Below are 11648 nucleotides of genomic sequence, written 5' to 3'. Positions count from 1 at the left end.
GATGAATATGGATCGGGGGACTTGGGAGTTGAGGAGGGAGGAGGAAGTATGGGAAGAAGCTTCTTCCATCAGCATGTGTTTCCTCTACATTGCACAGTCAGGAAGGAGGAAGAAGTATGATGGGGAAGTGCTTCTGTGTATGTGTTTGTCTTGCTGGATGATAAATAAAATACTGTGTGGGCAATGAGACAGCAAGTTAGACTAAGAGTCAAAGAGGATTTTGGGAAATGTAGTAGAGAAGTGGTGACCCAGGCAGGAAGTGACATAGCAAAGGAGACTCGTTTAAGCAAGGAGAAACAGGATGTGTTCCTTTTTTCCCCTTTGCTTCCTGCAGCAGTGATGTGATCCACCAGTAAGGGAGAGCACCAATGGAATTTGTGTGATAATATAAGTCTTATAAAACATATAGATTTATGATAAGTAAGACTGAGCTAACAGATGAGAATCCTAGTCATTGGCCAAGCAGCATTGTACTCAATACAAGTGTCTCTGTGCATTAATTGGGGCCCTAAATCAGGCAGGCAGGTGGCATAGAGTGCACACGTGGTGTTGGGGGCTTGGAGGCTTTTGGCAGAAAGATTTATCATAACAGAAGTAGGTATGGACCCCATGCTACAATGACATGACAGCGTGTTAAGTTTCTAGGAAAGATGGGAAAACATTACTTGGCTGGAAAAGGGAAGAAAAACTTGAGCAGTGTGGTCTTCCTAATCAGAAACTGGGAACTCAGGAAGCCAAATGTGAATAGTAGATTGGAGTTGACATCAGACCTAAAAATACAGAAGCAGCAATTACATTCATAGCAGCATTATTCGTAAAATCCAGAACTTCGTAATAAACTAGATGCCCCTTAACCAAATAATGGATGAAGAAACTGTGATATATTTACACAATGGAGTACTACTCAGCAGTAACAACCAAAGACATCCTAAAATCTGCAGACAAATGGACTAAGGTAGAAAAAAAAAAACAGCCTGATTGAGGAAACCCATTCCCACGAAACAAATATAGTATGTACTCAATCATAAGTGGATACCAGAAATGAAGCAAAAGATCCACAGACTACAATCCTCAACCCCAGAGAAGCTTTAACCCTCTACCATAAACAGAGAGAAGCAGATGCAGAAATCCACAACTAACCAATGGGCCAAGCTCCTGGGGTGCAATCAAAGTGAGGGAGGAAGGATGATATGAACAAAGGGGTCAAGATCATGATGGGGAATTCCACAGAATCAGCAGACCTGAGACAGTGAGAGATCAGTGACTCTGGTCTGACTAACGGGGAACCTGCATAAGACTGAACAAGACTCCCTTAATATAGGTGACAGTGGTGCAGCTGGGACAATACATGAGGCCACTGATGGTGTGAACAAGATCTAACTCTAATGCACAATCAGACTTAGTGGATCCCATTCTACATGGAGAGAGAACCTGCCCAGCCTAGACACAGGGGTGCCAGGGGGTGGGGAGGCACCTTGGTCAGCCTCAAGGAGATGATGGACAGAATTAGTAGCTTCCTAGGGAAGGACTTATACTCTACAAGGAGCAAATGGAAGGTGGGGGGGAGTGGGAGAGGGAAAGGGAGAGTAGGGAGGAGAAACTGGAATTTGAATATAGAATTAATTAATTAAAGAATAATAATATATAAATTGTTAAGAAATAAATGAATGGAAAAAAGCAAAAATATACATAGGAGCAGAAGATTGGGGGGCATTGGTCTAGGAAATGGAGGTGGGGTCATGCCAGTGTGTGTGTCCTGTGAGCCCTGTGGTCCCCAAACTGTTTTACCTCAGACACACACTATAGAAAATGAGACACAGTGATGGCTGTGTTGCAATGAGGAAATGGAGTGGTATCCACCCTCCTCTTTTATAAGGACAAGGCTGACTCCCCACATGCAAATTCATCTTCTAGCTCTAAGTTAAACCCTGTGCTGAGCTGTGGGAGCTCACATCTCTCTCACAGGAGGCTGACCTCTGAGAAAAGGGGGTGCAGCCTAGAAGATGAGACTGTTGGGTCTTCTGTACCTGGTGACAGCCCTTCCTGGTGAGTGTGACCATTTCATACATGTGTCCATGAGAGGATGTGACAATATGTGATTGACAGAATTGACTCTTCCTGTCTGCAGGTGTCCTGTCCCAGATCCAGCTTCAGGAGTCAGGACCTGGCCTGGTGAAGCCCTCACAGTCGCTGTCCCTCACTTGCTCTGTCACTGGTGACTCCATCACCAACAGTGGTTACTGGTGGACCTGGATCAGGCAGTTCCCAGGGAAGAAGCTGGAGTGGATGGGGTACATAGGTTATAGTGGTGGTAACAGCTACAACCCATCCCTCAAGAGCCGCATCTCCATCACCAGAGACACAGCCAAGAACCAGTTCTTCCTGCAGCTGAACTCTGTGACCACTGAGGACACAGCCACATATTACTGTGCAAGACACACAGTGAGGGGACTTCAGCATGAGCCCAGACAAAAACCTCCCTGCAGAGGAGCTCTGGGCCAGCAGGGGGCGCTCAGCCCTTTACCAACCCTAAGATCTCAGAGCAGGGAATGAAAAACACCTGGTTTGCTCTGATTTTTCTTCCCACTCCCTAAGCACAGAGAACACAGTGAATCTTTTCTCTCTGTGTTGCTGAAATGCCATGTTTATGTTTATTTGTTCCTCACTCTGTTTCTGAAGACAGGATACACAGTAGTATTTCTTGTACTTTTGGTTGTGAATCTAACCCAAGCCAGCTGAGCCATCTCTCTTGTCTTGGGAATTTGTTTTTTAAAATCAAACCATATTTTTGAAAGACAACTTACCATGGCCTTACAGTAGTTTAACCATTAAAAACTAAATTCTATGTTGAATTTTCCATTACTTCCATCCTTGGATACATCTGAATGTTATAGCACTTCCTAGAGTATTGACAGGAAGCAGTTGTGGCTGTGCCTAAGGAATGTGCCAAGACTGAGTGGGGTCCACACATCACTGCAGCTGTATGACCCACGCCACAAGGCAGAGCAGGGATTTCCTGAGGTAAACTGCACATAGATAAGGTACAAAATCTGTTGTGAGGTTGGCACTCACTCCCAATGCTGGGATATATTGTCCAACCAGTACTTAAATTTGCACTGATATTAAAACCATCAAATTAAACAAATTCTCCTGTGTTTACACTTATAAACAATATTCGTTAACTGTGTCAAAAAGAAGGTACTGGACTACTGGAGACAGAATTTGCAATAGGGACTTGAACTCCAGCATCAGCATTGGTAGGGATACCTCAATCGCCAAGTTTTCTTAAATGAACCTCCTGCCATGACCTACTGTTCCAGAGGTACAGGAGCAGACTTCAGTGTGAAGTCACACACAAGCCTCCCTACACAGGAGCTTGGGAACAACACAGGCCCTTAAGAAATGCTGGAGCTACTCAGAAATAGTAGATGGCCCTCAGGTGACAGGCAGTTCTCATTTGACACCATGTAGTTCCCTGTAATTAAGTGTACGTCTGATTACATTTTAGAATACATGGTTTCTTCTTCCTGTTCAAAGAATCTTCTAGGGACCCTTGGCCATGTCCTATTCTATCACATTTACTACTGTTTCCATTTTACTATGCATACAATGATTTCCCCATGGAGCATCTAAGGTATCTGTTTGCAACCTGCTGTCAGAATAAAAACAAAAATAAAACTTGATTTTCTATAGTGTCTATAATTTTAAGACTTGGTGATGATAGGTTTAGATCAAATTCATAGGGAAATTTAAATAACCTGAAAATGCTTATTATTTATTTCCCATCTTGGAGAGTAAAATCCAAATCTTCCATGAATGAATGTGACTTCCTCAGAGATGGGAAAACAGGCTCTCTACATTTTCCAGCTTTCAATGTGTTACAGCTCTGGAAGGGTACAGTTACTTCACAGATTTACGCAATCATACTGGAAATTTGCATCCTTGTAAAGATAACAATGCAACTCAATCCCATGCAATGATTCCTTTGCAGGAGTTTCTTGTTCCCCATCTTGTGAAATGTCTGAGTGACCATTGTGCACAAGCCAGGTGATGTCATCTAAGGTGTCTGTTCTAACTCAGCTTCCATTGTCAACAGAGTTCCTCATCTCAGTTTTCTGCTTTCTGCTGCTATTTCCTGCTATTTCCTGGTTCAGTTTGTCTATTTGCTCTTTGACTCAGCTGAAGGTAGAAAAGCTGGAGTTTTTACTTGTGAGTTAGAGAAGATAAATGGGAGAAGTGATGGTTGGTGTTAATTTAGGGTTATGTATTACAGGTTTCAGGAATCTCTGGATACTATTATAGTGACCTCAGCAATGTGTCAATAATTTTGGGTGAACAAATAGACTATACAATGTGGGATTACTGAGATCCCGAAAAATCACACCTCATTGAACAGTCCAGTGTGAAGGTGAAAACCAAGAGAACCACTGTTTGTTCCCTGACACCAGGGTGACCTCAGGCCACATGGCAGTCAGTGCCATATGGTGACCCCAGTGAACCTGAAGATTGGGCAGACGCTTGACACCATAAGTCTGTAAATTAGCTACTCAATATTTCACAGGTATACTGAATAAAAGACATACATTCTTGAGCAATATTTAATGAATGTGAGATGACCTATTTCTGCTTAGATTTGGGCAAATAATTCTTCAACAACTCTATGAGTCCAGTTGATACAAACCTTAAAAGCACCAGCCAGGCTCTCCTGATTATGGTCAATGAAAACTAAGTTTTAAACAGGCCAGGATGGAGAGGCCACAGCATGACTGAGACTGTGACAAGTTTATTCTTTTTAAACTCAGAATGATAAGAGTATAAAAATTGTAAGGACAGCAGGGGGCACCATGGAGATATTAATCACTAGGATGTAAATCAGATGATGATTGGAGGGACTCCAGAGCCCCTGTGGATTCCCTTCTTAAAGACTATCAGTTGAACAACACCTGATACAGTTATTATGTGAAGTCAAGAATTTTCAAACACAGTAAAAATTCATTGTTAAGTATTGCACAAATTTGTATTTTCTCATTTTTAAAAATATTTATTTATTTTGGATTTTTGTAAAACACCTTTTCATGAAGAATATTCTGATGACATTCTATGCCCAATCCTCTCAGATATTTTCCATGTTCCTACCAGAAACCCCAAAGCCTTTTTTCTATTGAAACCAAAGAACATACTAGAAGAAATGTATTTAGAAAAAGAAAAAAAATTACCAGAAACACACACCTGTAACATTCTAGAAAAGAAAATATTAATATCTTACAGATGAAAGAGTAATAATTCTCCCAATTTAGGAGGTTTTGAAATTTCCATTAACAATTTTCCTCATCACTACCAACACCTGTGAAATTGTCAGGGAAATGAAATAATTTCTCAGGTTGGGATTCTATTTGTAAATTGAGGGATTAGGCCTTGATGTTATATCCACAGGGTCTGCACAGGTCCCAGGAATGACTGCTTCCTCAGACAGGATGAAGATTTGGACCTCAGCATCCTGCTACCTGACCCAGGACTCCTCTACCTCCTTCTTCTCCAGCTGGACTAGGTCCTTATCTAAGAACTATCCTGCTCATGAATATGCAAATCATGTGAGTCTATGTGGTAAATACAGGGATGTATACACAACCAACAACACATGATCAGTGTCCTCTCCACAGTCACTGAGCACAAAGGTCCTCACCATGAGATGGAGCTGGATCATCCTCTTCCTGTTGACAGCAGCTACAGGTAAGGGCTCCAAGCTCCAGACTTGAGGCGGGGCCATGCACTCAGGTGACAGTGACATCCACTCTGCCTTTCTCTCCACAGGTCTCCACTCCCAGGTCCAGCTGCACTTGGGGCTCAGCCGCTGCGGCCTGGAGCATCAGTGAAGGTGTCCTGTAAGACTTCAGGCTACAACTTCATTGGTTACTATATGAGTTGGGAAACACTGAGGCCTAGACAGGGCCTGCAGTGGATTGGAGCTATTGATCCAGAAGATAGTGAATCTATATACGCTCAAAAGGGCAAGGCCATACTTACTGCAGACACATCCTCCAGCACAGCCTACATGGAGCTCAGCAGCCTGACATCTGAGGACTCTGCTGTCTATTACTGTGCAAGAAACACTGTTGTAACCACATCCTGAGTGTGTCTGAAACCCTGGAGGAGCAGGAATATGTCCTGGCACTGAGATGACAGAGAAGATCAGCCTGAGGACTTGCTCTGGAATAATCATTTGTTGTGACCGTTTGTAACTTCACAGTCTTACAGAGTCTTTTTCATCAGGTCAAAGGACTGTTGGGAATAAAGTGATGCTAATTTTGAATGTCCCTACAATACAACATACTTGACCAGAGATTGATCAGTGACCAGCTCTATTGATATGATTCTTCTTCAATAAAACAAAAAAGGCAAATTCTGGTGCCACAATATCTTATCTAGGAGACTGGAAATGTTGCTGGTCTTGATGGGAATAAACTATAAATCAACAATATCAGGACAAACAAAAAAATCCCTTTCAAAATTCAATTTGATATATGTGGCTCCATTTCAAATACTTTGTTGAGATGTTCCCCTAGATTTGTGGGGAGTTATGTTAACTTTCCTAATGTATCTAACTCATGATTTTGTTTATAGATATGTCCAACCCTGAATCGTTTTTGCTATTAGGAATCAAAATTCTTACTAATTTAGAGTCACAGTTAGAGCTGACTGTCATGCTGTGGAGTCCTCAGGGTGTGGAATTTCTTCATTGGCAACAAAGTGGGCTCCTGCTCAGATAACACTGGGGGCAGAGCAGTGTGATTCCAGGCTGGGAACATAAGAGGACTGTTCACGTCATTGAGAGCACTGGGTGCTCATTCCTCTGCTCCCTGTAATTGGATTGTCTTTGTCACAAATTCTATTTTGAAAGTGATTGACATAGAATGTACACCAGTGTAAAGTGCGTGAAACGGAGGCCCCCAACACACACCTTTTTTGTTCTTAGAAGCAGAAGGGCAACTGAGGACCTCTTTTGGGTTTTCCCTCTGTTATAACTTTGACATGTCTGAATCTAATCATTTCTGTTTATATATGCTTTTTAGTTTTGTTTTGGTTGTATATAGAACCCACATTCTGGCTATGAGAAGGCTGAATTCCAGGGACAGAAGTAATTCTGCCATTGGTAGCATGGCTACAATCTGAGTATTTTCATTAAAACAACAACAACAAATTGAGGTTTTCTCCTTTTTAACACTAAAAATAACTCAGATGAGAGCAAACAGGTTTTATAAACAAGGCCCTGTGAGTAGCAAAAACAGTGTTTTCCCATCTGAACTGGCTCTTCTCACATACATGAGCACACTCAGGTGGAGAATTGGTTGGGATTTCTGATTTTCTGCCAGTTTATTTAGTTTTCTCCTGGAATTTTTTCTCAAAGTTCATCCTTATCCTTCCTTATCCTCACAGCCTTTTCTAGCAGAACACAGGATACTCAGGAAGTGTCTCCTGTTCCAGTAAATGTGGACAGAATTTCCTTGTCATCCAAGGTGTAGTGCCCATCTGTTCTAATCTCTGCAAAGTAAAGTTTCAACACCATCATGAAGAACTCTCTTAGTCTAATATTAACCTCAGAGTCAGGATATATAGGAGAGAGGGTTCCCTTATTTGTGAATCCCGGGAACCATCAAAAGAAAGACCAATATTGGTATGAATGCAGGGCTGCTGTTATGTGTGAACTTGCTGGACCCATGCAAAGTTTATAGGGCTGACTTCTGTGGGAGGAGACTGGATTTCTGAAGAGTAGACACAGCTTTCATCCTCCACAGAACTCCATATTGTGGCTTCCCTGATGCATCCCAGTCACACAGGATTCCTAGGACAACCTCCTGACCTGTACAGGATTGCTGAGATAGAATAAATTGTCTACAAACACTGAAGAGCAACCCCTACATGGGAGTGAGAATCACCAATTGGAGACGATGTTCCATCAAAATTAACAAAGAGGGACAGAGTCCAATATGACATCAAGTTCATATGAACAACAACAGTGCTAAATGTGTTTTTTGTGTCATAGAAAGGGGGAAAACCAAAATTAATTAGTTATGCAGACCCTGGGGAATAAGAGCAGAGGAGTGAGAAAGTATGTTACCTCAATCTACTCAAGAGATTATTCCTCTGAGTTAACCACATACCAGGCCCAGGAGACCATCTCAGATGACAGTTAGAACCCTCCTCTAGAAGGACACAAGGCCAGTTAGTTCCTAGAATCTATGTCACTCTCTTGGAAATGCTACAGAAAGGAAATGACTCCATTTAAAGCCTCTCCCCCTCACCATGAATACAGTTTATCTCACAGTGGAATATTAGGACCTCTGTGGGTTGACAGTAGAGGGGGTTCTAGAGTTGAAAGGAGAAGTACACATGTAATCCAGAATCTATCCCCAATTACAGTATCTTTAAAAGGAAAAATGGGATTTTTAAGGGAGTCTAACCGAGGAAACCAAACACTCCTAAGCATAGGCTGCAGGTCCACCTGCAGATGTCATCAGGATCCAATTCAAATGCGTTTGGGAGGTTCCCTGTGTCATGATATCACACAGCTTTAATTCTATTTTATACATTTATACATTTATCTCTTATTTTATCCTAGAGTTCCTTTGCATATATAGAACACCTTCTAATAAAGACAGCAAGACATTTTATACGGATGGGGAGGACTTGGGAGTTGAGGAGGGGGAGGGAGTGTGGGATGCAGCTGATTCTATCAGCAGGTGTTTCCTCTACATTCCACAGTCTGGACAGTGCAAGAAGTAGGGGTTCATACGCTACAGCAACGTGACAGCTTGATAAAATTCTAGCAAAGATGAGAACCCATCACATGACTGAAAAAGGAAGGAAACCTTGAGCAGTCTGGTCTTCTTAATCAGAAACCAGGAATTCAGAAGGCCAAGTATGAATAGTAGATTGGAGTTGACATGAGACTTAAAATTACTGAAGCTGCAACTATGTTCATTGCAGCATTATTTGTAATATTCGTAACTTGGTAATAACCTAGATGCTCCTCATTGGAAGAATGGATAAAGAAACTGATAAATTTGCACAATGGAATACTACTCAGCAGTAAGAAACAAAGATATCCTAAAATCTGCAGACAAATGGACAGAACTAGAAAAATAAAAACAGCCTGAGTGTGGTAACCCATACCCACAAAAACAAATATAGTATGCAGACACTCATTAGTGGATACCAGACATAAAGTAAAAGATACGCAGATATTACAATCATCAACCCCAGAGAAGCATTAACCCCCTTTCAGAAACAGATAGAAGCAGATGCAGAATTCCAAAACTGATCAATGAACCATTCTCCTGGGGTACAATCGAAGTGAGGGAGGAGTGATAATATGAACAAAGGGGTCAAGACCATGATGAGGAATTCAGAATTAGCTGGGCCAGCTAAAGAGAGATCACTGACTCAGGTCTGACAAATAGGGAACCTGCACAAGACCAAACTAGACTCCCTTAATATAGGTGACAATGGTGCAGCTGGGATTATACATGAGGCCATTGGGAATGTGACCAAGATCTAATTTTAGTGCAAAACTTTCTTAGAGGAGCCCATTCTATATGGTGCAGTTGCTTGCTCAAACAAAACGCAGATGTGCAGGGTGGTGGGGAGGCGCCTTGTTCCTGCCTCAAACGTATAATGGGCAGATTTAGTAGACTCCCTCTTCAAGGAGCCGATGGGAGGTGGGGGTGGGAGGAGGAAGAGGAGAGAAGGGAGGGGAACTGGGATTGGAATATAAATATAAATAAATTAATTAAATAGTAATAATTTATAAAATATTAAGAAATAAGTTAATGGAAAAAAGCAAAAAAATATACAGGAGCAGAAGAATTTGGTGACAGGGTGGGCTAGGGAGCAGAGGTGGGGTCATGCCAGTATGTGTGTCCTGTGATCCCTGTGGTCCCCATGCTCTCTATTCCAGACTCACACGGTAGGAAGTCAGACACAGTGATGGCTGTGTTGTAATGAGGAAATGGAGTGGTATCCACCCTCCTCTTTTATAAGGACAAGGCTGACTCCCCACATGCAAATGCATCTTCTAGCTCTAAGTTAAATCCCCTCCTGGGCTGTGGGAGCTCACATCTCTCTCACAGGAGGCTGACCTCTGAGAAAAGGGGGTGTAGCCTAGAAGATGAGACTGTTGGGTCTTCTGTACCTGGTGACAGCCCTTCCTGGTGAGTGTGACCATTTCATACATGTGTCCATGAGGGGATGTGACAACATGTGATTGACAGAATTGACTCTTCCTGTCTGCAGGTGTCCTGTCCCAGATCCAGCTTCAGGAGTCAGGACCTGGCCTGGTGAAGCCCTCACAGTCGCTGTCCCTCACTTGCTCTGTCACTGGTTCTCCATCACCAACAGTGGTTACAGCTGGCACTGGATCAGGGAGTTCCCAGGGAAGAAGCTGGAGTGGATGGGGTACATAGATAATGGTGGTGGCACCGACTACAACCCATCCCTCAAGAGCCGCATCTCCATCACCAGAGACACAGCCAAGAACCAGTTCTTCCTGCAGCTGAACTCTGTGACCACTGAGGACACAGCCACATATTACTGTGCAAGACACACATTGAGGGGACTTCAGCATGAGCCCAGACAAAAACCTCCCTGCAGAGGAGCTCTGGGCCAGCAGGGGGCGCTCAGCAATAAGGAATCATAGGCACTGTAATTCTTTAGAACAGGTAAAGAAAAACAACTGGTTTCCTCTGTCTTTGATTCCCACTCCCCATGCACAGAGAAGACAGGGGATGTCTTCTCTCTCTGATGCTGAATTGCTGTGTTTATGTAATGTCTGTTAACCACATGCAAGACCCAGGAGACATCTGTATTTCATCTAGAGTCCATGCATTGAAGGACACCAGATCTGACAGAGATGAGTTCAGTTAGTTCCTAGAATCTGTCACTCTCATGGGGATGCTACAGGAACAGAAATGACACAACTCAAAGACCTTCTCCGTCATATAGACAGTTTACCTATGGTAGAATGATTTCCTCAATTGGAAAACTAGGAGCTGGCACATGTGTCCCATGGAGAGGTGATTTCAAGGCCTTTCATGCTGAGAGTCACCTCCATTCAGTACAGGACTGGAGAGTTGGAAGGGTATCAGAGCAGGGTTCCACAGTGGAGTGTTAAGATCTCTCTTTACTCACAGACATGCTCATTTATTACTTTGAGGATGTTTAGAAATAGTGACCTAATGTACAGGAGCATTTCATGAAACACAGCCCACTCCACACAAAAACAAACGTGTAAATTTTCAAAAGTTATTTACAGAAAAATAATAATTTATACAACTTAAATATGTTTATTTTTCAAAACTGAGTGTCACATACAAGTTGACTTCATGAATCTGCTCTAAGGTACCTCCTTGGAACCAATTCCTACTATTTAATATCTGGATTCAATATTAATAAAACATTGATATTCCTTCTAAAATCATCAAAACCTTATTTTATTGGCCTCTGTGGCACTAATCAGGCAGAGTGGTGTCTGTAGTCAATAACACAATAAAATAAGACTTGGATTATATCACAAACATGTAATAAATAATAGTCTATTACTTAATTATTTCCCAGTTTCTCAGTTTTCTCTTCTTCATCTGCTCAATTCATTC

General features: G+C 42.2%; 1 gene segment (V, D, J or C); it reads left to right on the top strand.

The window, feature by feature from the left end:
* Positions 1–2003: 2003 nt before the first annotated feature.
* LOC103164412 lies at positions 2004–2433 on the top strand (the record flags this gene model as incomplete). The annotated part of the segment is given in 2 exon segments: positions 2004–2046; positions 2129–2433. Coding segments are annotated over 2 exon segments (348 nt in total), but the record flags the coding sequence as incomplete, so codon positions are not given.
* Positions 2434–11648: the final 9215 nt, after the last annotated feature.

Source organism: Cricetulus griseus, chromosome 5, assembly GCF_003668045.3.
Source record: "Cricetulus griseus strain 17A/GY chromosome 5, alternate assembly CriGri-PICRH-1.0, whole genome shotgun sequence".
Taxonomy (NCBI): domain Eukaryota; kingdom Metazoa; phylum Chordata; class Mammalia; order Rodentia; family Cricetidae; genus Cricetulus; species Cricetulus griseus.
The sequence above is the reverse complement of the archived record's forward strand: the minus strand, read 5'-3'. Positions and strand labels throughout refer to the sequence as shown.